This window comes from Pleurodeles waltl, chromosome 7 (genome assembly GCF_031143425.1).
Source record: "Pleurodeles waltl isolate 20211129_DDA chromosome 7, aPleWal1.hap1.20221129, whole genome shotgun sequence".
Lineage (NCBI taxonomy): Eukaryota > Metazoa > Chordata > Amphibia > Caudata > Salamandridae > Pleurodeles > Pleurodeles waltl.
Window position 1 is genome coordinate 805,761,864 of NC_090446.1, and position 27,824 is coordinate 805,789,687.

The following is a 27,824-nucleotide window of genomic DNA, read 5'->3' on the forward strand; positions in this document are numbered from 1 at the left end:
AGGTATAACAATCAACATTCGTTTTTTGCCATTTAATTATATGGTCGTGATAGCCTGCAAGCAAAATTGCCGGGAAATAATACCTTCATTCTGTGCAGCTGTTGTCTAGTGAATGCATACTGTTTCTGCAGGGACTGATGTTGTACTTTCATACCAATCAGTGCACGCTCCATTTCAGCTCTACGATCTTCCACCTGGAGGACATTGTTAGAAACAAAGTACATTTGAAATGGGATTTAATTTAGTTACATTCTATGCAAATATTGTATATTCTTTTAGCAACCCTTTTAAATAGTTGGAGCTGTCCCTGGCGATACTAAGTAAAGGGGTGAATTGGGTGAGAGCAGGTTTCAACAAACCAATTTTGAAGTCAAGCAAAAAAAAAAAAAAAAAAAAAAGACAAATTCCAATCTGCATGAAGGACATGGTGTTACAATCCAAACAGAGCACTAACAAATTAAGAAGGAAAATATTTAGAAGTTGGATTCTGACAGTGAGACCTGGGGAGTGATGTAGGCAGTGTTAGCTGCCCTAGAAACCAAGGGGTGCTACTGCAGTATGACCTCGGGCCAGGCCTCTACAAGGAGCTAGGCTAGGAGAGGAGGTCCATAAAGCTGTTCTCTCAGTGGAGATAAAGTAGTTTGAAGAAAGCTTCAAAAGTCTGTTAACAAATAGAGGCCAGGATGCAAGTAAATAAATAAATAATTTTTTTTTTTTTTTAAACTGATTCATCACCAAACCCCTTTTAACAACAGGATCTCTTTCTCCTGCCTATTGCCAGAAGTAGCCCAGACCACTCGGCCACTGAAAACATACCCATGTCCTTTGGTGAAATATTTCACAGCCCTGTTAAAGATAGAGCTCCCCAGGGTGCTACGGGGTACCCCCACCCCTTGCTGCTGTGTCCTTAGAGCAAAATGTTTCCACCATTCTCCAGCCCTTGAAGACCTGCAGGCACAGAGGAGTTGAGAGACTGGAGCTGGTTTCCCAGCCAGCACACCAGAGTATGCTGCATGGCAGGGACCTGACCTGGCCATGCAGTCTTGACCTCCTGCATAGCCTATCCAAGTATTGTTGACGAGTATCCCACACATGGGACAGTAGCACTGACTTTAACATATTTGAGAAGGCACATTAAAGAGACAAAAAAAACCAAAACAGAAAGTTTCCTGCAGTTACAGGGAAGGAACGGCCACAGGCTGAAAGCACACCCCAGAAGGTATTCGGGTTGATAATTTGTACAATCGTGTAAGAGGAGCATCTACAACACCACTAACAAGCATTAGTTTTGTGGGCTCGTTGGAGGCCAGCAAACCCCCAAAGGAGCTTTACTGCGCATGCTAAAAGTTTGCAACGTATGTCTCTCAGGGCACAGTATTTGAGGAATCTATGGAGATTTTGCTTTGCTTTTCAAGTCCTAACAAAGCTTTGATTTTTATTCAGATGCTCATGAGTGCATAGACCTTTGCCTCTAGAAGTAAAGCAGACACTTGTATTACATGGTTTGTTAAACATTACAATGCTTTGTGTGCGTATTTTAAAAGCTTGAACAATGATACATCTTTAATTATTTAATTAATTAATGAAGGGCTTATGATTGCATTATTGTTATGGTGGAACTCTACAAAGACCTTCAAAGTGGACTCCAGTATAAGCAAAGAGCGTGAGTGAATTTGCACCACACACAGTTGGATGGCATCCTCTTCCATGTAAATTGCTATTTCTATGTCACACGTCTACTCTGAGAGTCAACTGCTATAACAGTATTGCAAAGTGACCCCTTTTGGATGATCACCAAGTGGTTTTTTTTTGGGATTGGGACTCACCTGCTGGTAATCCTGAACTCTAACATTGGGACAATGCTATTCAGTGCCCAGTATATGTGCCCTGACCCCTAAATCATGTCCATATTGGTTTAAAACCTGATTTGCACATTTAACTTTCCCATAGGGCCAGCGTTTATGGTACAGAAATAAACCCTGGCATGGAAAGTTCAAAAGCACTTGTGGACTGCAGAACCTATTGTGCCATACACTATAGTGCAGAGAAACATGGTTTTAGGACTAACTTGTGAAGCTAACCGCAGCAGCCTGAACCCTACTGAACAATCGGTCAAAATCATTCCTTTGACAGGTAGGAAACCCCGATTTTAAATATTAGACAAGTCACACCTAAACACACAGTCCTGCCTACAAAGCAGGGTACATGACATTTCAGTGGCCCATGGCATGCTCCCAGCAAGAAAATGTTTGGCCCCAGCTTTTGTCCTCATAGTCAGGCTTGCGCCAAACCTAGTGGGAGGAAAGGTACCCCCAAAATCAGCTTTGACTGATCACAGAGAAGGGGACTGTTCATTACCCTGGCCACACGTAAGGGTGAGCACAGAGGCTCTGCGGAAGGGGAGGAAGGATTCCTCATCCTGGATTTTTAGAGCAAGGGGATGTGTGGGATTGTTTCCAATAAAGCAAACGGAAACTACAGAAAAAAGTGAATAGGGTTGCCCCCAGAAACGTTTATCCCACTGTTAAGGAGTGCCCAGGAGTCTCACCTCACAGGCTAATGAACCCTAAAAAGCTGAACCCTCACCCATCCTTCCACAATACACTTTCTGGAACTGCAAAAGATCAGAACAGATCATACACTGCTATCTGAAGAAATGGATATGCTCCCTCTTGTACAGAGGCAAGGTAAAAGAAGTGGACTCTAAATGCAAGTCTGCTGACTTCCTGTGCATCTCCAGGAGAACAATAACCATTAAGAGGCCTTTTCCTGGAAGTAACCGTTTGACCAGTGGCAACTAGACCTGGACTAGACTTTGGATTGACGCTCTGCCTAACAACCCAAGAGTCTGTACGTGCCCTCCCCGAGGACATGGAGGTATTAGAAATGTACTTCTGATGTTGTTTGGGCACTAAAAGAAAGTTTGTAAACTTTGGATGACAAGGAAAAAAAAAAAAAAAAAAAAAAAAAAAAACTTTCCCTCCAGAGCTTCTGGTGGACCTGTGCGAAAAAGTATCTGACAGGCAGCTCAACTGCATCAGACTGAATAAGACTCTTAGCAGCTCCAAAAAAATGACTAAGTCCAATCTGTTAAGAAAGAAATCACCAAAGTTTGTGTGGTACCTAAGTGCTTCAAGTATATGGCCTTGAGTTCCACAGCGTTGGTTGCATTTTTTACAGTAGCCCACTCACGAAAGATTTTTCTTCTCAAAAAGTGACAAAGTATCTCTTCTCCTTTTGGAGTTAAAAGGTTTTTGAACTATTCTGACTTTTACCAGGACCAGTCCATCAGTTGTATCCGACAAGGGGTCCATCACATTTGCCTTGAAATTGCATCTAGGTCTTGGTGTAACACTTGCAAAAACTTTCAGTGGTGATACATGTTTTTTGGTACCAGTTCCAAGTGTTGGCTTTTTGTCATTTTGATCTTATTGTACTCTTTAGAGTTCTCTTTACTATATTATTGGTTGTGGAATGTTATTGTGTTTTATGCGATTATTTCCACTGTGTATGGGCTGCTTAAATACTGCACCACATTGCCTCCGATTTAAGCCTAACTGCTTTGTGCCACATTACCAGGACTTTAGTAGAGGTTTATTTTATTAAATTGCTGTGACATCTAGCTGATGGAGGCTTTATCCTTTTAGGTGGACTATTGACCACCCCAAATAATAATCCTCTTTCCAACAAACAGCAAAACCACATGATGTATATCTGTACAAGCACTAGCTCAGACAAATACATTTTTGTTCTTCCTGATACGGAGGCTGCATCGTATGTCAGCTGTGCCCAGACAGAACCAGAGTCTGTCAAAACAGAACCCATCCCTTAACCTGGAGCAGTAAACCAGAAAAAAGAGCTGCTGCCCAAGACACAAAGACCGTAGTCTGACTCAAGATAGTAAATCTCAACTACATTTTGACACACGATTAAACTTCACACATAAAAAATGACATACAAAAACGTTGTATGATGCAAGATTATGTAAAAGGAAGGCTAAAACCAATTTAATTCATGCTTGATGGTGAGCGCGGCAACCAAAGCTCCTCCACTCCCAAATTCACTACTAATGATCAGACTGCATTCCCGCTGGCCCACAGGCGGAAGTACATTAAAAATACCATCAAACAAAGTGCTCAATACCCCTTCGTCACAGAATGCTAGGCTTCACTTTAATCTTGCTAATACAACATTGAAGTTCCACATAGGAGCTGGTGGCACTCTAGGTAGAATGACTCTTAAGACCTTCCGGTAAGGCTTTGGTTACTGGAATCCCGACTAGGCAATTGTGTTACCTATTGTGCAGATATGCGGCTACCGCCTGAAGGCATAGCCTTATAGATGTAAAAGCTAAACCAGAGGTATTTAAATGAATTAAGTAGCAGACAATATACTGTACATTGGACCCTAATGGATTAATGCACTTAGAATGGCAATAGAAAACAAATCTTTACCATTTAGCAGTGTATCAGGTCTGAGTAGTAGGTTAGTGTGCCTTTCTAAGAATCTCCACACACTGTTGTGGGAGACTGAGGTGACCAAATTCTAGGACTCCAGGAGCCAGATTGCCAGGTTGAGGGATGCTCGGGTGTCCGATTTTTCCCTGATTCTATGTGAGAAGGTCCTGCCTGTTTGGCAGTGTTTCGTGGGGAGCTACTGCGTATTCGAGGAGTGTGGTGAACTATGGTTGCCGTGCCCATGTGGGAGGCACAAGGATGAGGGTGAGAGATATCTGCCAAAGTTTGCACGGCACGAACGGAAGCAGTGGGAGAGGTGGAAGAGTGTAAGCAAATATCTCTGACCAAGACACCCATAGTACATTTTCTTTGGACCGTGGGTGTGGGAAGCTAGAGGCAAAGTTTGTACATCTAGAATTTTCTGCTGTGTCAAAAAGGTCTATTTGCGGAGGACTTGCAGGTGGTGTTCCTACTCGTGGACTTGTTGCCACCTTCTTTTGCGGAGATCTGCAAAGTCATTGTCCATTCCAGACAGGTATGCCACTAGTAGGTGAATACTGTATCAGAGAGACCACTTCCAAACGGTCTGGGCTAAATGAGACAACTGTGGGGACTTGGTGCCACCTTGCTTCTGGAGATAATACACAGTTGTCATGATGTCCGTCTTGATGAGGACTATCTTGCTAATTAGGGAGGAAGAAGGCTTTCAGCACTAGGTGAACAGCTAGTAACTCCTTTTGATTTAAGTGGAGAGAACTGACTGGGTGACCAGTAGCCCCATGCAGTTAGATCGTGGGAACCGCCCCCATCCCGTGAGGGAGAAGTCCATTGTTATATTTCTCTGCTGACATGGGTCTATGAAAGGCTGCCTTTTAACAGGTTGTTGGTGTTCCACCACTGCAGAGAGTGGCAAGCTTGACAGCCGATCAACACTATATCTTCCTATTGCCCTTCTGCTTGAGTTCATTGGTGCGCTAAGCACTCCTGCAAAGGATGCATGTTTAGTCTGGCATGATGTACAGTAGCTATATATGAAGTCATCATCAAAATGAGATGCATGACTGTCCTCACTGCTACTTGTTGACCTGGTTAAAACTGGGGAATGAGTGCCAGGATTAATTGCATCCTGGCAGTATTTACCTGAGCAGGTGAGCAGCTACTACTGCAATACATTTGGTGAAGACCCTGGGAACGTTAGTGGCCTTGAAGAGGGGCACTTTGATCTGGAAATGCTGACAATTTATTGCAAACCTCAGATACCAGTGATGTGCAAGGGGAATAGGAATATGAAAGTATGCAGCCTTGAGATCGAGTGCAGCCATGAAGTGGCTTGGTCGTATTAACAGGATGACATCTTGAAGAGTGGCCATGCAAGAGTGCTCTGAGAGAATCTATTCGTTTAGGGGTCCAAGATCCAAGATTGGTCTCAGAGACCCGTCATTTTTGGGAATAAGGAAGTACAGTGAACAGATTCCTGTGCCCTTTTTTTGAGGAGTGCTTGTTCTTCTTCCCCGAGTAAGTCAGGGAGGGCTTTGTGGTTGTGGTGGCCGATTTTGTAAATCTGCCCTTGCCTCTACCTTTGGAGTTGGTACCCTTATTTGAACCTCAGTAGTATCCCCTAGCCAAGGAGGCTTAGGTCTGAGGATGCAGGTATGAGGCAGAGGTCTCAGGGAAGGTTATCTTGGAACCTCCATGGTACGAGGAGCGGTGAACAGAGCCATGGCAAGACAATGTTTGCAGTGCTCCCATGGCCCTAGCTGTTTCGTTATCTTTTTAGATTTTCCTAAGGACAGTACCTACTTGAAGACCAAAAAGACTCTCCCCATCAAATGGTAGGCCAAGAAATTCTGTTAAACCGCAGGTTTTAATCCGGAGCAAAGCATGGCTGCATAATAATATGCTAGAATTTATTGTCAGCAGCGTTTAGGGCACACCGAATGGTAGTATTAGATATAAATATTCCCCCAGAGGCAATTTGATATGCCTGTTTCTTAGGTTCATCATGGAGGTATGTGAGTATCACCTCCATCTCATTTCATTGAGCCCTGTCACATCTTGAGAGGAGGTTGCCAGAATTTGCGATCCGTCAATGATTGGCAAATTGAGCAGTCACTCTCTTTCCAGCTTTGTCAATCCTTTTACCTTCCTTATCTGGCAGAGGAGCTTTGCCTGATGTTTGTGAACTGGCTCTCTTATGCGCTGTTGCCACAGCCAAAGAGTCTGGTGGGAGATGACCTTTCACATAAATGGGGTCATTATGTGACTTTTTATCGACCCTTGGCATTATGACCCTAGACCTTACCAAGTAATTGAAAATGTCAGTGGTTTGGCAGCGCATGTCTTTGGGCGCAGGCAAGTATTGTGCTGAGCATTGTGTGAAGGCCAGCATCTCAATTACAAAATTATCCTTTAGGTGCTCTGTATGCAATTGCACCTAATGGAAGGTGGCAGCTCTACCAATGTAATCATGATAAGTGGCAGTGTCATCAGGGAGTGATGGTTTTGCAGGGTACGGATCAGGGTCTGTATCAGCTGGTACAGTGGTGTCATATGTGTGCCAGGTAATCTTGTGGTGGGATATTGGAAGTGTTCCACTCATCTCCACCCCCCTATGTAAGAATATGGTGGAGGGATGGCCAGTAAAGCAGGTACTGAAGGTGTATGTTGTGCAGTCACTGTAGGTGGTGGGCTGATGAGCACAGGGCATGTGGCCTTGTCCATTTTCTTCCTGTGCTTAGGTGGAGTTGGAACATCCAAGGCTGGTAGTGTGGTCGTGGCAGGAGATGGACGGGAGGTGGTGGTGGGGAGTTGTGTGTGTCTGTGTGCCTCTTGTAATAATGCGTCCAGTATCAGTGTGTAGGAAGCTAGCTCTTAATATAGTGGACCAAAATGAGGTGCACTGTGTAAAACATCCAGGCAAACCCTAAGGTATCACAGAGGCACAAATGGCAAGCCAAATGCTCTCTTTTGTGGTAGTGTGGGGGGACAAGTTAGGTATATCAGAGGGCAGTGCTAATCATGTAAGGCACACACATAGGCAGTAAGTGAGACACACAGTCAATAAAGAAACCAGACACAAATTTATAAAAACAATTCATACTTTTATATAAATTTACATACCAAGATTACCTGAATCAGGTGAGTGCTTTTCAAGTTATGAATTCTAAGAGTTTGCAAAAGTTGACAGTGCATTTTTCAGATACTGCAATATTATCCTATGGAGGTCTCACGAGCCTAGGGGATGTAGGAATACCATTTGCCCTCTTCTCATTGGTCAAGGGCATCTAGGTGCAGAGGACTGCCGGGTCTCCATCACCGGAGGAGGCCACGGTGAAGCAGGGGTCTGCAGAAACCGGCTGCAAACACTGCGGAAGGTCCACATTGGGGCAAACTCAAGGTGGGCTTCATTTATGGCGGGCCTAGTAATCCTGTTCACACCACTGGCCAACTTCGGCTCAAGTGCAGTGGTGATGTCCAGTGTTGGATTTTGGCGGTCCCCACCCTCACAGTTCTTTCTTGGGTTGTTTGAAGATGCAGGGAAGCAGCTCCTCTGCTCCAAGAGAGTTATGTCTGGCAATCTGTGAAGCACCGGCAGCTCTCCCGGTTTCCTGGATGCTGCAGCGGCAGGACAGGTCAGTTGCTCCTCAAGGGTCGGGTGCAGCTGGCTCCTCGGTTCTCGGGTCAGCATACTTTGTGTTAATTTCTACTATCATTTCCTTAAATACTCAATGACCTAGATTACCCCTCCGCTTGGAGAGCGGACATCACCCTCTCCCAGAATTCCTAATTCTACCACACAAAAGATGATGGAATTCCTAAGGCTGTGTTAATTTCAGGCTGGTCACCCTAGGGACGTGTCTAGTCTGGAAATGCAACACACCTTCGGCATAGCTAATTTTCCTGCCTGTCCAGGTGCCATGTGGGCCCTGGGTCCAGGGGAGGTCGGCATCTTCCTCTGAGGAAGGCCAGATCTGCATACCAAAGGTGGTGAGCTTCTTTGAAGGCTCCTGCCTTGAACTGCATGTTTGCAGGTCATCATCCTGTTGTGAGGGGCGTATAACACCCCTGCCACAACAGACTTTGTTTCTGACCTCCAGAGAGCAAAGACTCTCACCCTTGTGGGTCAGAATTTGGCTAGAACTAGTTAGTGAGCCTCTAAGGTGCCCTCTGGGTGCATGTATTAATAAATCTGTCACTGGAATCAGTGAGGATTTATTAATAAGTGATATTTGATACCAAACATCCCTATTTTCAGTGAAGCCTTCATGTAGCTGGGGAACTCATTTACCAGTGTCCAGCACATGTTTAAAATGGTTTCCGTTTTCACTTATTATGTCTAAGAATCAACAGACATTGCAGGGGCATATCTGCTTTTGCAGTTATGTCTGCCGATATCATATAATACACCCTGCCTTAGGGCTGTAAGGCCTGCTTTAGGGGTGACTTACAATTATTACATGCAATGTTTTGGGGACATGGCACACAGGCTGTGTTCCATGTCGTGTTTTCGCTTTGGGGAGACCTTGTCATGCAGCCTGCCTGAGGTTGGTGCTGGGTCCCTTAGAGTGGCACAAGTTGTGCTGTACCTCTTTGGGCCCCTCTTTAGTACCCACGTCCCAGTTACCAGAAGTACTATCTACAAGGGACTTACAGAGGTGCTAAAGGGCCTGGCCACTTGGGGTTTTAGTGACTACGTGTCTTGTTTTGTGAAAGGAACACTGGCACTGGGGGCCTGGTTTGCAGGACCCAGGGCACTTCAGTCAAAGTTGCAAAAAAAATTAGGCAAACAGTATGTGTGTGGGGAAAGAGGCTACTGCACCAGAACCCAGCTTCATACAGAATGGATCACAATGTGCTTTTGTCTAGAGTCAATATCCCCCTGTAGTCTCGGAAGCACAGGTTCCTCAGGGCCCAACCCATGTGCTGCTTTGCTAGGTGTAAACGTTTTTGGCTCCGACGGCGAGGGTTTCAGTGCCAAAGTTCTGGGCTCCGAAGCGGATGGTTTTCAGCCACTATCAAATGTGGTTTGGACGGCAAAGGTTTTTCTTCCGAGGGGTCTCGATTTGTTCAATGTTGAGCTAAGCGTGTCCAACAGTCAGTGCCGACTATGGCCTGAAGGCAGTGCTGGTCTGACAACGGTTCTAGATCTGTATGGAATGGCTGCCGACCTTTTGTGGTGGTCTGCTGGGGGCGACATCTATGTTGAGGAGGCACAGTACTCATACTGGCTGAGGTGGAGGCGAGTCTTGCATCTCTATCTCAGAGCTATCGTCAGGAAGGGGTGGGGGGGGGAGGGGGGGTGTAAAGGTCTCTTCATCTGAAGCTGACACTTGTCTCTGTAGTTCTTCCTAGACGTCTTCAGGTCCGAAGATGTGTGGGGTTTCAAGATGTCGAGCTCGGGCACAGATTATACACCAGGTGAAGGTCGGTGCAAAGGTATATGGTGTGACACAGAGGACAAAAAGGCGTCCGTTCCATAACAAAGTGGACAGGAAGTTTACGCCTCAGGATGGAAGCTGGGCCAGAAGGCCCACAGCCTATGCGAGTCACCCCAACAAAGTTGACATCATTGAAACGAACAAGAAAAACAGAAAAGAGCGCAATCATAAACAATACTGAAGAAAAGTAGGTATATAGTGAGAAAAGTATATGATGAAGATGTCGAACAGGAGCAGAAGAGCACATATCTGAACCAGACAATGGAAGAAAACGATCAGACAATGGAGCTGATCAGAATTCGCATTACTGGCAACAGGAGGAGTCACACTACCTTGTGGCTTGAAATACTTTCTTTGATGAAAAACGTCGTGCACACATTCGAGCTCAACACTTGATGGCAGGATTATGCTATACATGTGTATCTACAGCAACACATTCCGCAAACATATAGTTCTCTGATTCAACACTAAGGATGGGGATGACAGTTTCAATATAAAACAGGAGGTGCGATAGTTAATCATAATGCGGTAAAGAAAGAACTGACAAAGTGAGTACCTCAGAAAACAATGAATTCCCTTTGCTGCTTGGATCCTGGGCCTGCCGAAGTGCGAGGTCTAGTTGTACTTGAAGCTCCTGGTTTGCTTCTCTGGCTTTCTGTAATCATACAATAAAAAGAGCTATTGGTTCAAATAATAATATGGTTCAGTAATATACTTTTTATCACACAGCAAGAAGAGAAAGGAGTGAGAGGAAAGGAAATGGGTAGGAGGAGCAAGATAAATAGGTGGACATGGTTGAAAGACAGCTAGGTAAGGTGAAAGATGATGCAAGAGGACAAAGAAGCAAGACAGCTTACCTATTTAAAGGATTTCTGCAGAACAGGAAGTACAATATCACAAAATAAGACAAAACATAATATGTTCTTAGAAAGAAAAATGAACAGAGCTGAGAAGACAGAAAAACAATGTTCAACAGTAGCAATAACTTGTGTGAAAAAAAGTATGGAGTTGCAGGGTTAGGCAGTTGTGTACTTAAGAGAGGGGTGGAGGTTATGTGATTAAAGCATCACAGCTGAGTAAAGACACATCCTAGAAGGAAATGCCACAGCAAAAAGTCTTCCCTTTCTTGAAGGCGAGGATAATGTGAATCAAAATGCTGGTGAAAGGGAATCTCAGATGTCAGTATATCTGGAAGGATCACAAGACTGCTTCACTTGCTTTGAATTTTGCCATTTCATGTCTTAAAATCATTCAGCATCTGAGATTTTTGGTCCACTCAAAATTTTAATTTTCCCAGTGGCTAGACAAGAGTTGAGGAGTGGATGATTTCCAACTCAGGCAGGCCAGTTTTAATCATATTCTGCTCTTTAGTGTATATTTTTAAAGGTACAGATTATTTAGCCATACTTTTATACACAAAAGAGCCAAGACTGACCTATTTGATATCCTTCAGAAGGATGCAATTTTTTTCATCTTAAAGTATTAGAAGCCATTTACAAATATGACTATTTGCTTGATGTAGTGATCCTTTTTAAGAAGGGAAACCATCACTGCAACAGCACATGATGCATAGGAAGCAATAGGGATTTTTGGCCAGTTCAAGATAGGACGTCAGAACACTGATTTCCAGAAACAACAAAAAATATGGAAAAATAACACAAATTCAGTTTTCTAAAGGGTTAGGTTGGGGGAAGCTTTCTACCATCAATGAATTCAATTTATGATGGAGGCTTGAGTTGAAGAATATTGTTGAAAGATAATCTTTCATGGGGGCATTATCCACAATTTCATTAAACAGACACCATCTGGAGTGCCAGAGGCTCCTCAGACTAAACAGCATGTTAGAAAAAAACAGATCCTTGAGGAATTTCCCTTGGCAGGCTCCAAGCACCTCCCTCCAATCTTCACCAACTGCCTATTTTGATAACAAAGAAGGAATATAAAATAATGGTTTGTAGCCCGCATGGTGTACTGGAATCTGTATATTTCTCCCACTGATGGCGTGGAAGACCCACAAGAGAAGCAAGAGAGACATCCATGAGATAGCAACTGAAGGAAGGTGTGTAAGCCGAAGCAGCAAGGGTACCCATGAGTAACAGAAAATGAGAGCAAGCTAGAAAGCATAAGCGAAGAGTTAAGCATCAGAAGACATACTTTTCCATTACCGATAACGCCACCATCGACAAACCTTTGTAAAATAGCCATTTCTAAACACATTTTAAGAAATGTTAGATAATAATAAAAACTCAGGTTTCACCTAAAACACAGCTAAACGTACAATCAAAACGCGGATTCGGAGGCTTCAGGCCAAGAGCTACAGGTCACCTGTAGCGCAATACTATTTAGAGTTCACTGAACACGGTTTTCCCCACTATATGTTCAGAGACAATGGAGACAAGTAGTCCATACAATTAACATACCATGATATACAACTGTTAACACTGGTAAGTAGCCCTTCTTTTTCTTTCATTGGATGTTTATCAGCCTTAGAAATACCTTTATAACAAAGGAAGGGGTAATCAGTCTAAATGGAACTAAAAGGAGAATAGGACATCTAATTACATAATAATTAACAAGGTTGTGGTACTTGTCCCATTAGAGAACTGCTCACATCAGTTCAGCCGGCAACAACTGTAAAAGGAGAAAAAATAATTTTTTGCTATATGATGGGGCTCTGAAATAAGGGTGTTATAGCCAGGAATACTACTTTAGCAGTGATTTCTCCAGAGAAAATAAAAGTCTGCCTTACAGCAAATGCCTCCAAACATTTTCATAAAATTAAATCCAAGAAATCCATTTAGATTTGATCAGTGGGAAACAGATGCAACTGTTCCTTGTGCAGCACGGGTGACAAAAAGCAAAATATATTGTCATATTACCATAGCCCTGTCCAAATAGTAGTCTGTGATTTAATACAAAAAGGTCAAACAAAAACACACAACATGGTGACCCAGTTACCAAAAAAACAGGGGAAACATCTACAGTCCAAAATAAGACACACGAATAGTATGCCTTTTAAAAATGGCAAGTAATGAAAATGTTAGGGATAACAACATTTAAGGTAACTGCATTCCTATTACAATGAAAAGAAAATGAACATGGAAAAGGGACATGGAGCAAGGATGGCAAGAGCGAGTGAGAGGGTGGTCAAAAGTTTAAAAACACAGGACAGGTGTAATGAAAGGACTTCTATTAATTTTTTTAAAAATTAAAAAACAAGAACGGGGTTGAGTGAGGTGGGAGGAATTACAAAGTATTAAGAGAAGCTAACGTGGTAGTATGTTCAAAACACAAGCGGGACAGGGCCTCGCCCCTTCACTCTCAAAAACAAAAAAAGAAGGATAGAGGAGGGAAATATTGTGAAGGGGAGGATAAGGCAGAGAGGAGAGAAATTGTGCTACTTCAGTGGTTTTGATCCAAAGTAAAGGGAAACAACTGATGGAATAGAGAAAATAGTATAATAGATGAGGATGTGGTAGAAATTGCTACAAAAACAAGGAGCTATGCGAAACTCTGGGGGTAAAAAAAAAAAAAAAAAAAAAACACAGTGAGGGCATCGGAGATAAGTGGTATTTACCAAGTTGATTTGAAAAATCTGGTAAATGCCATTTCGGCTTAAAATTCATAATAAACATTTGATAGAATTGATTTCCAGATTAGCAATGCGTCAAGTTACCTTTGCACACACATCACATTTAACAGTGCAAATAGCATCTGCGAAATTATTTAATTCCAGAGTATGTAGTATCCTCATCGCTGGAGAGCATGGATTTTTAAAACAGTAGTGAATAGCTTCTTTATATCGGTGAAAGATCATAAATAGCTAACTAACAGAACTTGAATATTGCTACTTCTTCGGTCTGAAATACAATTTATTTCTCTGCCAATTAGGAGGGGCAGAGAAGAAAGAATATAAACAACTCTAGGAAGATCATCGTCATGGTAGTAATTCTGCAACACAATCCACAGGAGTATGTGAGCTTACAAATAAAGGTTCCTAATTAAGGGCTTGTAGTTCCGCTCATGTCTAGCAAGGTGTTTAATAGAACAGGCAGCAGAATAATTCCATAACGGTTTCCAGAAATCTAAAAACCAGTGGTATGTTCCTCTGACAACCCTTCTCGTTGAACATCAAGTGCACAAAGAAATAGGTTGTCAAGAGCATTTCCTGTTGGTCTGGGGCGTTTTCCCTCTATGAAGAAAGAAAGAGTGTCATCCTCCCTATCAGACTAATGCATCATAATCCTACTGAGATCGAGGTTGATGCTAGCTATGGACTAGAGGTTGATTTCAACCGTAGTTGGTGAAGTAGAGTAAGCTCTTCAAGGGAGCAGCACCTAAAACAGGGTTCCTTCACTTCCAATAGTTCTGTAAGTAGGGGAGGCCAATTAATTGTAGAGTTCTTCAAAGATGAGAAGTAGCCTAATGTGAAACAACATTCGTACAACAAACTCCCAATGATATTATGCTCAATGAAGAATCACTATGAATGTGTGCAAGGATAATGAATGTCTCAACTTGTGTGCCATTTCACATCGAACTAGAAGGCAATTTGAAGATGGCACGTCAGCAAACAGACAAGTAACCAGAAGCATTCTCTAATCTTGTATGCTCTAGATATGAATGCTGTCTGGTTCTACTTCACAGCTGACAAAGATTTTGTTGCATAAGTCACGTAATATCCTATTGCATCATACATCAATGAAAGCATTCATCCATGTTGCACATTTTTGGGAGACACAAAATAACTAGTTTTCGGTTTCATTTTACAACAAGAAATTAGTTTTTTACATGTAACTTCAGTTCTCCAGTATTGGTATCATTCATATACTCACATGCTTCAATCATTCCCCGTCAAGATGGGAATGCCCGTTAATATTAAAATAGCAGTAAACTGTTAAGTCCGCGTCATAATTTGAGAATGTGTGCAAGCATATATTTTGCAGAGGCACACTAGCATAGGCTGCTGCAGTTGCAGCCATGATTCTGATGGAACGCGCACTCACTAGTCCGTAGAGTAGACGATTGGCCTTGATGAGGTAGACATTGAGGCAAACCGTTAGCCAACGTGCTACTGACTGTTTGGAGAGTGAATGGACTAGTCTTAAGCAGCCAAAGGAAACAAATAGTTGATCAGAAGAGTGAATGTATTTTTTTTTGTGTGAATGTAAAGCTTAATGCTTCTGCGCACATCAAGTGACTGTAATGACATTTCTGCTGATGTTGTGGGATTTGGGAAGATAAAATGCAGAATGACAGGTTCAATCAGGTGGAAATCAGTGGGGAATTTCGGTACAAACTTCGGATTAGTCCAAAAAATGACTTTCTCTTTTGTGAGATGGCAATAGGGTTTATTTACTTTGAGCAAAATTTAGATGTGCTCTATGTATGGATTTTAATGGAGGTAACTTGAGATGGCTGAGCACAGAATTAAGTTCCTAGGTATGGTGGCTGCCGTAAAGTCTTGAAAAGTTCGTTCATAAATTGTTTGGTAATTCTTTGTGAAAAAAGTATTTTTGAGCTGTCCTCCATTCTCTGGACCTTTTAGACTGCTGCCAGACAGGCATGTATGTATTGACTAGTACCTTAGATCTTGTGTTGTCTATTCTTATAAGGACTGCTTGACCGGTCAGTCCTTGAAGGAACAATTCGAGACCCAGACTTATGGCTTCCAGCTCCAGGATATGAGGTGGAGCTTCTTTGCAACATCAGACTGCAGGCCTTTGCATGAACATTCTTGCATGTGTGTCCCACAACCCTCTATTGTGAATACCACTCTGCTTGGTTACAGGATAGAATGGAACTCCTCTTGAGTTTTGTAGGAATCCACCACCACAGTAGCGCTTGCTTTAAACATCTTGTAACTTGGACTGTCATCCCATGTGCTGTGAACTTGTTTTCATTGTCTTATCAGTACTTGATGGATGGGTGTAGTCCTGAGCCTTCAACAGGATGTAAGACATGTGCATGAGGACATAAGGCCCAGAAGGGATTTATTTTGCCTGACCTTGACCGTCCGACAGAGAAGGTCTTTGCCATGGACTGAAGTTTTCTTAGTCTTTGCATCGAGGGGGAAAGCTTCTCCCACTTGTGTGTCCAGTATCGCTCTTAAGAACTGAGGCTTTGTGAATGTCAAAGCATTTGCCTCTTCCTTTGACGAGTCAGTCATCTAAACACGGGTATACTAAATCACCCTGGTGCTAGGCACATGATAAACATCCATGGTGATGACTGCTGGACAATTGGTAGTGCTGCCATGCCCATGCAAAGCAGAGATATTTACTGTGAATGCAGTGTATTGGGATGTGAAAATAAGCATCCTGAAGATCCAGGGATGTCAAGTAGACCATTTTTCTGGGGCATAATGGAGACATCTTGGAGCGTTACCATGCAGAAGGCCTGTTTTTTGGAGGAACTTCAGTTTCCTGAGGTCCACCATATGCCTTCATTGACCCGTCTTCTTTTTTTGATTACAAAGAATCGGGAATAACTTCCTTGATTCCTTTGGGCCTTGGGACTACCGGTCCTTTGAGGAGAAGGAGAATTTTCTGTTCTAGGTTCATCAGGAACCTACAACGAGAAATGGGTGAGCAGACAGGAGATATGAGCTGAGGGAGCAATTTGCCTTAGCCATTGGTCTGCTGTAATGGACTTCTACACGGAAGCAAAAAAGGGAAATACTTGCTTCTACATGCTGAGCCGGGGATGGAAGTTGGAGGCAGCTGAGAGAAGTCAAACACATTTTCACTATTCTGGAACAGTGACTGGGAGGCACTCCATTTTTGCCCGCTCGCAAAAACTTATGTTAGACAGTTACTGCTGCATCAGTAATGGCCGCTGAAGTGTGGCACATTTTTAGGTTGAGCATAGCAGCGCTACTTTTCCAACGTGTTGTTATGTATCTGGGCTTTTAACCACACCCATCACTATCCCTCAGTCGTTGGCTTGCCTTTAAAAAATCCTTTATTTTTGTTGGTAATTGCTTTACGTTTGTCCCTCCTTGGGGCGGTTTAGTTACCACCTTGGACATTGCCCCTGTTACATGGCTAATTGCACTCTTGCCAATAGGTTTGGCTGTGAATGAAATTCTTTTTCCTTTTGTGTGCTGCTTCATGTTGATGCCCTGGCGCTTTGATTAGGCTCACTCATGTGAACTGTTTTACTTTTCATTTTATGTGGCAAGAAAAGTCTGGTTAGGAGTTTACATCGCTAATAGCTTTAACTCGAGCAAATGCGAGACCAATTGCACTGCAAATGCTGGTTACCTATTGTTTTAGCAACTTCTCTTTTATCCTACGGTATGAGATCAATCAGTAGAGAAACGTCAAGTCACATATGACAATCATAACAGCCTAAAATCACTAAAGCATCTGTGGCTTTCATCAATGTGGCCACCATGAATCTAACTCTATGACCCAAATGATCTATGTGCCTGTCATCGCTATCAGGAGGTGCAAAGGAAAGCGTTATTGGATTGTTTGAGCTGAGCTGCAGTGGCGATCATAGAATATGTTTTAGGATGGCCCATGATTTAGGTCGGTCTGTGACTGGAGCCTTGTATTTCTTCTCCAAAACAAGCACTAATGAAGGTACTTTAGCTGGTGCTTTTGCTTCTGGCCCAACTCCAATATGGGTACCAACCTAGTAGCTTTGCGTGGCTGTTCCTTGAAGGGTTGTAGGAAGCAGTTTACTCCTCTGAGATGCTAGGAAAGTAGATTCTTCTTAAAAGCTCTCTCCATTAGTGCATGGACAGGGGCTATTTCATCTGAGGGGGGGTCTGGTTCGGTCAGAAACTTGTCACATTCCTTAGGTATGACATAATAATCACATTCATTTGGACTGTCCCCAATAGGCAAATTCCCTCTTCCTCTAGGTCGGAATAAGATGAATAGTAAGAATTAGTTCCCTTATCCTGAGGAGTTAGCAGGACCGAGTTTGCTGTCACTCTAGCTTTAGATTTTCCCCTAGAAGGCGAGGAGGATGGAGGTGCTGTGGGAGGTGGTATGGGTGGCAGCGATGGAGGTGAAGATGGAGGTGGAGGAGGGGCAGGACTGGACTGTCCAGTCAGCTGCTGAGGAAGAGGTCTTTGAAAGGTGTCCATCATCTATTGCACTGCAGTCAAAAAAGCAACAGGTACCTCAAACATATTAGATTGTGCAAAGCATTGATGATGCTTATAGGAGTGAAATAATGAACATCAAAAGGCAAAGGTCTGTGGCTCATCATCATAGTTTTGAAAAGTGTTCCCCTCATCCATTGAGTTTCCTTCAATTTCATGCCAATAGCTGATATCTAACTGCATAAATCTATAGGCAGTCAATGAAGCATCTTGGTTACTGCATTCACTCTCAAATTCAGAGTCCAGAATTTGCACTGGAAGGTTTGCCGTTGTTGTCGGGAGAAAGAACATCCTTGGTGTCATCAACAAAGATGTTCTCATCTTCGAAAGTCGTCTTGATGTCGAAGGTGATGCAGATATAGACTGTGTCCCGGTCGTCGATGAAGGTGTTGACAACAGTGATACTAGAATTGTTGTCGACGATGGTGGGCTTTTTCCTCAATGTGAGCAACGATAAAGACACCTAGAGAGGCCGGAGGTCAGTCAGATGGTGCAGCAAGCTTGATTTTGGCGCAATATTTTGTGCAGGCTGATGATCATCATACTCGAAATGAGATTCTGTGGAAGCTCCATTCTTTTTGTGTTACAGCTTTAAGGTGAAGGTCCAGCTCAGGAAAAACTGCATGTTTTCTTTTTTTGTGTAACCTTCAGAAAAGTGCTTGAAGGAGCACTTTTTGTGGAATTATCCTAAAAGTGGACATTTCCAGTAGAAAGAGAGCATTTTGTTCCAATGGATAAAGGGACAACCTCCTCTCTGTTTCCTTTAGGGTTTTAGATGGAAAGGTACTACAAATGTCACAACGCAAAAGTCTGTGCACTCGATAAAAGCAAGAAATACATTGTTCATGGGGGTCATCAGTATCGATTTTCTTCTGACGACAAGATGAACAGGACCTGAAAATAGTTTTCTTCTGTGAGCTATAGTGACAGATAATGATAAAGGTTCTCCCTGGCCAAGAAATAAAAATAATTTACCCTAAAAACAACTTACAGAAGTCTGAAAGCTGAAGGTACGGCTGATGTAGTCCCATGGTAGATCTGAAAAAAAGACAGGATAAGGTCATTGAGATGTTAGAGCAGAGCTCCGCCTGGGAACTAGCTCACATGTGACATGAAGAACACAATCTGAGCCATAGTGGTCTCCAGGGGGAATAGGAGAGCTAGCGCTTCCATCTCCTGGATTGAAGTTTTGGTTGCTTCAAAGAGGTGGGTGTGCTTCTAAACAAACACAGTTGTTGACATCTGTAGCCATTTTAACACTGGTTATTGCTATTTTAATGTTAGCAGAGATTCCCAGACTGACAATGGGGATCAATTTAAGAATTTGACTATATAAGAGATCCTGTGCTGGAAAACTGAAGTTCTGTTCACAATAGAGAGCCACGTTCATGGATGAGAAAGAGAAGCGGAATGCTTCCGTAAGCTAAAAACATTCAGAAAGTAAGTGATATTTGTAGACAACCAAAAACAAATACAAAAAACACACACATAAAAATAAAGTAGGACTGTGCTAAAATAAAAACTAAAAAACAAACTCATAACTCGGTGCAGTGCCCTAGTAATTGGAAACCTGCCAGATTAGAGCATGATGTCACTACTGATAATTTCTGCATTAAATATTATATGAAACATTATTAGTGACATCTTGCTCTAATATTTAAAGTGATAGGTTAACGATTACTAGAAAGAGACACTCTCAATAACAAAATATAAAGCCAATTTTGTTTGCAATTCTTATAAAAGCTCTCTCTCAAAGACAGCTGAAACTATACCAAACAATTAAGAGAGACATACCTCCCATGATTTAGAAAGCACAATAACTTAACTTTAGCAACAGTAAATTCTTTATCAGCATATGCTCTGAAACGAGCAAGATTTTAAAGGTTGTATTAAGTCACTGTGCACAAACCTCCAGTGCCCGTGAATAAGAAACAACTTCTTTTTCCCGCTCTTCTTTTTCAGTCTGCACGCGCTCAAGTTGCCGAGTTAAATTGCAATTACTACTTTGAAGGTGTTCCTGACGATACTGCAGTTCTTTCAGCTCATCTTCTAGAGTAGCCTAAAGACATAAAAAATATTGTTAATTGGCACATTTAATTTACTTACGTAAAGTCCCTTCTAAAGTGGTGCACCATGTACCCAAGGCCTGTAAATTAAATGGCATTAGTGGGCCTGCAGGCCTTACTGTGTCACCCACTTACCTATCCCTTTTAAAACACGTCTCAGGACTGATAGTGCAGCCTGAATTTTAACCTGCCATTTAGACCTAGAAAAACAAACCTTTCGCCGGGCCTAAACCTTCCTTCATAATGCACACAAGTCACCACTAGGGTAGGCCCTAAGCAGCCCATAAAATAGGGTGCACTGTATTTAAAAAGTTGGACATGTAATTCTAACTTTTACACGTCCTGGCAGTGAAAACTCAAATTCGTTTTTCATTACTGCAAGGCATACCACTCCCATAGGATAACAATGAGTAACCTTATTACATTTAATGAGTGATAATGTTCGTTTTGAAACAGGTAGAAATGCGATGTCTGGTCTATCTCTTGTAAGAATTGTAATTTAAAATAGAAAGTTGACATTTTCTTGTCCAAACCATTTGGTGCCTGTGTCTTGGGTCACCCGACTAGGTGTAGTTGGTCTTTGTATATGTTCCTCCTAGACAGAGTTACAAAGGGAGACAAGGTGTTGGCAGGATGGGTTGGGGAGAAGCTCTCATCTACTACAATAACAGAATCAGATTTTGGGTTGGGCGTTTTGCAGAGTCTGACATTCTCCCACTTAAAATCTGGCTCCAGGTATAACTATTGGATCCCCAAGAGCCACTCATCAGTACACTTCTTTACCCGTGGTCCCCTGGTTCTGAGCTTTAGGTACAGAGCCAGAGACCTCCTTGCAACTGCCCAGCTGACCTGTTGCACTGGACCTGCCTGAGCACTGATAGCCTCTCTGCTTGAGTGAATTCCGGATCCCCAAGATGTGCCTTTCTAGGTCCTGGGCCCTTGTTTGGTATCAGAGACAACTCCTCCTGGCCTAAATGAAGGTTCAACCAAGTCCTGAGCAGAGCGAAGCAAAACCCAGCAAGGCCTCGCAGTACAGCAGCAACTTTCATCGGACCCGACACCAAGCAACACAAAGCCTCACCGCACAGATGACAGCTTCTTCAGAATTAGCACAGAGCGAACCAAAGCGCCACACGGCTTCTCCGCAAAGCTTCATTCGAACTGACAACATAAAGCCTCACAAACCTATGCCACACAGACCACGCACCAAAGACATATGGTGCAATGGTCAGCTGGCCAAACTTGGCCCTTTGCCCAGCCTGCATTCTATTGCAATTTGTCTCAACTTATGACTTTGTCCAGTCCACTGTGACCAACCTCTGTTGGCGCTTTGTGTCTTTTGGAATTCATTTTAACCATACCTTTAAAATTCAATATCTCCACTTCTACTAACCTTTCGGTCTCAAATTATTTTAAAAAATCATAATCTATTTTTCTAAATTAGTTTTGGGATACAGGTTGTGTTCTCAATGTATTACCGTTGTTTGCTGTATTAATACTTTACACATTGGCACAAAAACTGTCAGGCTTAACTTAGAGGCAAACTACCAGCGAGTTAAGCAGTGGTGACTTTTTGTGGTTCTCTCTGACAAGGAATGTGGCTGTTGCTTGAGTAAGATTTCATACCCCCTCAACCAACAACCCATCTTCTCACAATTAGGTATACAGTAGTAGTCTTAATACATCTAAAAAAGGTTTCAGTCCTTGGTGTCTACTGTAGGACGGGATAATCTGTAGTAATATATGTCCAACCCTCTTCAAAGCATAGCTGTTTACTGGGCAAAGGTAAAAGACATACATGTGTCATCATGTCGGAATGCTAAGCATCATGTTTGTAGTGTGTACTCAACAATCATTAAATAAAGGGGTAGAGGTATCCATACCCATACAATGTTCTACTAGTATACAAGTGTGAGCTGTCCATAAAGGCTCAAGTATATTATTTGTGACACAGAAGCATTCCAAAAATATAATTAATTGTGCACGGATTCGCCTCTCTTGGCATCACAAGTGTGAAAGATGTGCAACCTTCACACCTGTGGTATTTACGGTTCGTCACCATATCCTTAGACATTTCAATTATCCTAATTATCTTTTCTAAACACAAAATCTCAAACCAAACCATCAGACACAAAGCCCTCTCTTTCTATGCTGTTTTCTAAATTAATTTAATTGCTTTCCACTAGTCTGTGCATAGTAACTAAACAGGAACATAGTAGAAGGATTCCTCTGGGCACACAGCCCTTATGTCTCCAAAATATCCAGATCCTATCTTGATTACTGTTATTTTCCTCTGTCTGTCTCTACTACGTGGTGAAGATATTCGGCAATATCACAAGATTTTGACTAGCAGGCGTACTGCATTCAACCTCTGCCTTTTTACCAACAACCACAGGGGTTTAAGTTTTATATGTGCCATCATGCAAGAGGAGCTAGTATAATAGTACGTACTCAAGGGTTGACGAAGAGAGAAGGGGGGTTGTGTTGGCATCCAAACAAAATAGTAGGGGAACACAAGTGTAGGCTATCCGCCAGGGCTCCTATTTGTGCTACTGCCACATCTCAAGAAGAGAAGGGATTATACACAGCTTCACCACTCAGTATCTCAAGCAGGAACAAAGTGGAACAAATGACGCTAGAACAAACCATGGAATTTCCAGAGCAACCAGACTAATTCCTTCACTCCCCACCACAGCTGACTCCAAGGATGTAATTGCTCTATAAAACATTTTAAAACACAAATGCCAGACATCAAACCCTGACAACGGCAACAGGGTGTTCCCTTTTCAGACTATCATCCTTTAAATGATAGGTTTAGAAAACTGCCACAACCGATGAAACAAAGTGTTTCTTTATGGTTTCATCAAGACCACCCCCCCTGATGAGCTTGGATGAGAGTTCTTGAGTTTCAAATGAAGGGACAGGATCAACTGAGAGGCTGAGGTAATTTCAGCTCACTTAAGGAAATACTAGACCCCCCTCAAACCCAACCAAATAATAATTTAAAAAACGTTATAGTGTATAAACTTGTTGACATACGGTAATAAGTGTTGCATTAAGAAGAGTTCTCAATCCATAAATATACTGAACATGGCAGCGTTGTGTAGGACATGACCAAACAACACTATCTGTATTACAGAAACCCTAAAACTTTGAACTGTACCTTCAAAGAAAATAATTCAAATTAACTGATACAGCAAAGCTTTTGAATACCTAAGGAAAAAAATGTTTTACAAAGTTTCGGAACAGGCAACCAGGGTAAAATATAAGATTCAAATCTAAGATTTAAATCACCTGGGCATTCTAAGGATAAGGTTTTTCAGGGTGCTGCGGCCCCCTAATCAGAGGATATGATGTGACACAGAAGGCTGACTGTACTTTTTTTTTAAATCTTTAGCATTATTCATAAACTGCAATTGGACTACAGACAAACTTAATTTGATTTAGTGCACTGAACAATCAGCTAACAAAACGTACAAAAGAAACAACTTACCTTTGCAGTTTCTAGTTCGTGTACCTCATTCTGAAGGTCAATCATCTCCATTGACATGGTTTCACTGGCACGCTCAGACAACATGCGCAACTCCTCTGATTTGTTAGCTACAAGTTCACACTGATGGTCGAGTTTCTGCTTCAACTGTTTCTCACTTAGCCTGGCTTCGTCAAGCTCAGCTTTCAGCTTTTCCCACTAGAAGCAAATTTTAAGGTATTATAAGTTGGGGACAGAGGTCACAAAAATGCAAAAAAAAAAAAAAACCAAAAAAAAAAAAAAAGTAGAGTACTGATGACACAAGAAGCTTGTTGTAGTGGATTCTGAGATCATTCATACTTTATATTACATAGTCAAGTTAGAGATTAAAGTTACTTAAATGGAATTGTCCATTAAAACGAATGTAATCACTTCAAACTATATTCTGACTTGAAGTTTGTTTTTGTCTGACAAAGTAATAATTAGACTTAGGTTGGGTTCACATACATGATACCATCAGTAATTAGTTGAAAATTCAAGACTACCCCCTGGCAAATGTTAAGACAAAGCTCCATAAGGTGTATAAAGACTGGAACAATGTAACTGCCTGGATAAAACAACCAGGTCCAGATGTCTTTCCAAATTGCCATTACCCCAATCAAGGCTTCTCAATATACCATAAAAATAAATACAGCCAATTGTCATGCCAAAGAATCTTTAAAAACACCTTGAGAGTGGCGGGTTTGCTTTTAGCTCCAACATTAGACTCTAGCATAGTGTCTACCACATCACAGATATGGTCTGACGATTTACAGAAATACAGTGACTAAACACCACTAGACTCCTAATTTCTTCAAATATCTCTTGCACTCCATCAAGATGCTTCAGCGTCTTACAACCTCAACTGCTTTGCCATTCTCTAAGTCGCGGAGTCCAAATCAATGTTCCTTTGTTCACATAAACAATTCTCCTTCATGGCTATACCAACTAGCCTCCATTACTCCCAGTGGTAGAGCTATCAATCCAGATTTTAATTCAGCATTATTACAAGAATGTTAACCTGATGATCATAATGATCTGCAAGGCAGCTGGTAATAGGCTTTCTGGCAAGGTCCAAAATAGGAAAAATCACAAGAATCATCTACTAGGAGCACATCCGGAAAATCATTCTTACTGTTTCTTAATTGACATTAGTGTGGCCTTCAATATGCTTGTAAAACTATCATATTAAAAGACCCAGATGCCCAATTGTTCTAGTGTCTTTTAGGAAATACACATGCATGCTTTACCAAATCACATTTTCTGTTTTCTCCAGTGTGGTGTTATACAGTGGTCAGCACACAGACCCCTTCATGGTCTCACGCTCTGTTATGGTACAATATAGTACCACTACACAGATAAAACCCACTCCAACACCATCCACAGAAGACTTTATTCTGTTTCTGTGGCTTTTAATTGCATGACAGTCTTAAACTTGCGACTTGACCTCATCCAAGAATGAGACATGGTTTTTCTTTTCCTCAAATCATTCAGGTCTTGGTCGGTTTTCTTTGTTTTTTATTTAAAAAAAAAAAAGAAAAAAAAGAAAACGTATTTTAATGAAAATAAATGAAATACACAGGGTGTTTTATTAACCTGGAATAAGGTCTTTAAGTAATTACTTGACACAAAAAGAGGGGAAGAAAACACCTGGACAAAGATTAAGTTCATGCAGTCTTTTTAATCTCATCTGTAGTTAGCTCATTAAATGTAAAGTAGTTTCAACTTGGTGAGTAGCTCAAGGTTATCAAAGGTACCACCTTGAACAGAGGAAAAGGGAACTTTGTGTCAAAGGCCATCTATAGTACTGTATATGTCAGATTTCAGCAAAGATGCAAGCCCAAAATTGGCATACAATATATCCAAAGGACTGTTCACCAAATAGACAATAAGTCACAATGCTGCCAGTGGAAATTAGCATTACAAAGTTGCAGGGCTGAAGCCTCCAAGAAGAATAGAGACAAAAAACATAAGTCTGCTCTGCCACCAACCTTTCACTATGCTGAGTTCTAGTCAAGAAAGATGTCAATTATTTTCTCAAGTACCCGACCACAGTGTACCAAGCAAGAGAGTTACAAAGAAAATAACATTTACAAAAAGAAACAAAGGTTAGAACTCATCAACCAAAATGTAACCTAAAACTCCACAGCAGGAATATGCCCATAGTACACAAAAGTTCCAATTGGTAGATTATTAGAAACACATTTTCCAAAATCCATTTGTATTCTTGGAAACACAGTGACACCAGAGAAGAGCCATTAAGAAAAATCAGAAAGTAGCCCAGCATCACCTTAACAGAGTTGAGATGCTTAAAATGTTTTGTGTTTAAATGTATGTTTGTTAGAAAAACTTGCACAGATCTAATGCTATACATTATTTATACCACAACCGCAAAGTAAGGTTAAAAGGAAACTCTAAACGCTTAAAAAGAAAAAAATGAAGTTCACACACTACAAAGTCCCCAAATCATTCAATTGTTTTAGGTTTTTGAAACCTCACCTTATGTCATTTATTTCTAAGAACAAAGGTAATATTTGTCTCTGCACTTCTTCAATATTTTCACACACTCTTAAGGGCATAAAAAGGAAAACAATATTTCACCACTGTTAAAAAGCATACAGCAACCTCTAGAATTGCCAATGTTAATAAAAAATGTGCAGCCCACAAGCCAAACCTGGTCTTTAAGGTTGCGAACTTCATGCTCATGATTCCTTTCAAGTTGCTCCTTAATATTGTCCTGGTTCAATTGTTGCTGCTGCTTTGAATGTTCATATTCAGAACCCAAGCTCTCCAACATTCGATTTTTCAGTTCAACCTCTCTCTGGAGGGTATATTTTTCTTGTTCCAGGTTCTAAAAGCAGACATGCACATAAATAAATATAAAGATGTCATTTTTAGATTTAGGCTAAGTAGTTTTGCTAACATGGACAGTTATGCCTCCAACACAACTGATGAATGCATTCTGCCACACATTTGCCTTTCAAGCTGAACTTTCATCACTATTGAAATAAAATGTTTTCCTTTTTTCAGTAGATTTGTTCAGGTGTACTCACTGACACTAAACAAAGCAGAAAACAGTGCAAGCTGTTCACTATAGTAACTTCAGCCATTTATTATCTAGCCCCGTTTCTTAAATTCGGAAAATAGTCTAATTAAGAAACATAGAAGTGTAGCTTAACTTATCTCTGGAGGAACAAAATAGCACTCTCTGCTTCATTACCTCAGCTTTTCTCATGCTTTGGGAACCACATATAAACACAGACAAGGAAATTATCGGATTATATGAAACAATGCATGTGAATAGACCGAATACCAGTCATTGAGTTCGCTAACTTACTCCTAGACATCCCCTCAATACGTCCTTGATTGTAAGCCGTGGCATCTGTGACAACCAGAACAGATCAAACTAAAAGGAGCATTAGCAGAGGTAAGTTAAATAGACATATTGATGCATCATCAACCAGCCTCATTTTGTCATGGAAGCAGCCCAGAAGGCTGCTCTAAAGGTGATATTAATATAAACAGGTATCTAGGTTAAAGGAATTTCGATGGCCTTTCAAAGGTTTAAGCATTATTATTGCAGGTGGAGAAATACAAATACCGGTGAAGAAATAGCACTTTGTTATGCAAACGATGACAACATCGGCAAGGCAGGCTCCAAGTATGTTCTTACCAGCTCAGGACCACAACACTAGATAGTTGCTTGGATGAACAAAAAGAACAAGTTACTTTCCTTCGGTATCACTTCTTCTGGAAATACTGCTTATAAATCACAGATTTCTCGCATTTATAATATCCCTAGGAATAAGAGAGGGGAGGGGTAGCGTGGTGAAGAATCTATGGTTGGGTAGGATATCCACCAGAAAGAGTTACCAAAAGTTCTTCTAATGGATAATTCTAACCGCAGATCCCTCAACTTTTGAATAGATACTGAATCAGTCCCTCTCAAGGTGGTGGAATGTTTCAGACCAAAACATCTTGCAGGACTGAACGCCCAAAATGCCCTTCCTGTTGGACCTGGCTGTTGAGACAGTGATGCTTTGTGAATATGTGCATAGGTGTAGAAGCCAGACAAATATCCAGGACAGACATTTCATGTGCCGGTGCATTCGTAGCATCTTTGGCTCTGGTGGAGTGAGCCGCAATACTTTAGAGGGTCACTTCTTGGCCAACATGTAGCAGTACTTGATGCAGAGAAGGTCTTTCTTTGCTCCAAAGAATCTCGCAAAGAGCAGT

General features: G+C 41.7%; 1 protein-coding gene across 1 annotated transcript in view; it reads right to left on the reverse strand.

Moving 5' to 3' along the window:
• SPDL1 (spindle apparatus coiled-coil protein 1) overlaps positions 1–27,824 on the reverse strand; it is a 210,834-nt gene that overhangs the window by 86,712 nt on the left and 96,298 nt on the right. Inside the window, exons 4-8 of the mRNA XM_069201714.1 lie at positions 26,263–26,439; positions 23,574–23,768; positions 19,924–20,073; positions 10,452–10,550; positions 84–194 (exon numbers count right to left, since the gene is read on the reverse strand). Of these exons, the coding sequence (XP_069057815.1) occupies positions 84–194; positions 10,452–10,550; positions 19,924–20,073; positions 23,574–23,768; positions 26,263–26,439 (732 nt within the window). The remainder of the gene's footprint in view (positions 1–83; positions 195–10,451; positions 10,551–19,923; positions 20,074–23,573; positions 23,769–26,262; positions 26,440–27,824) is intronic.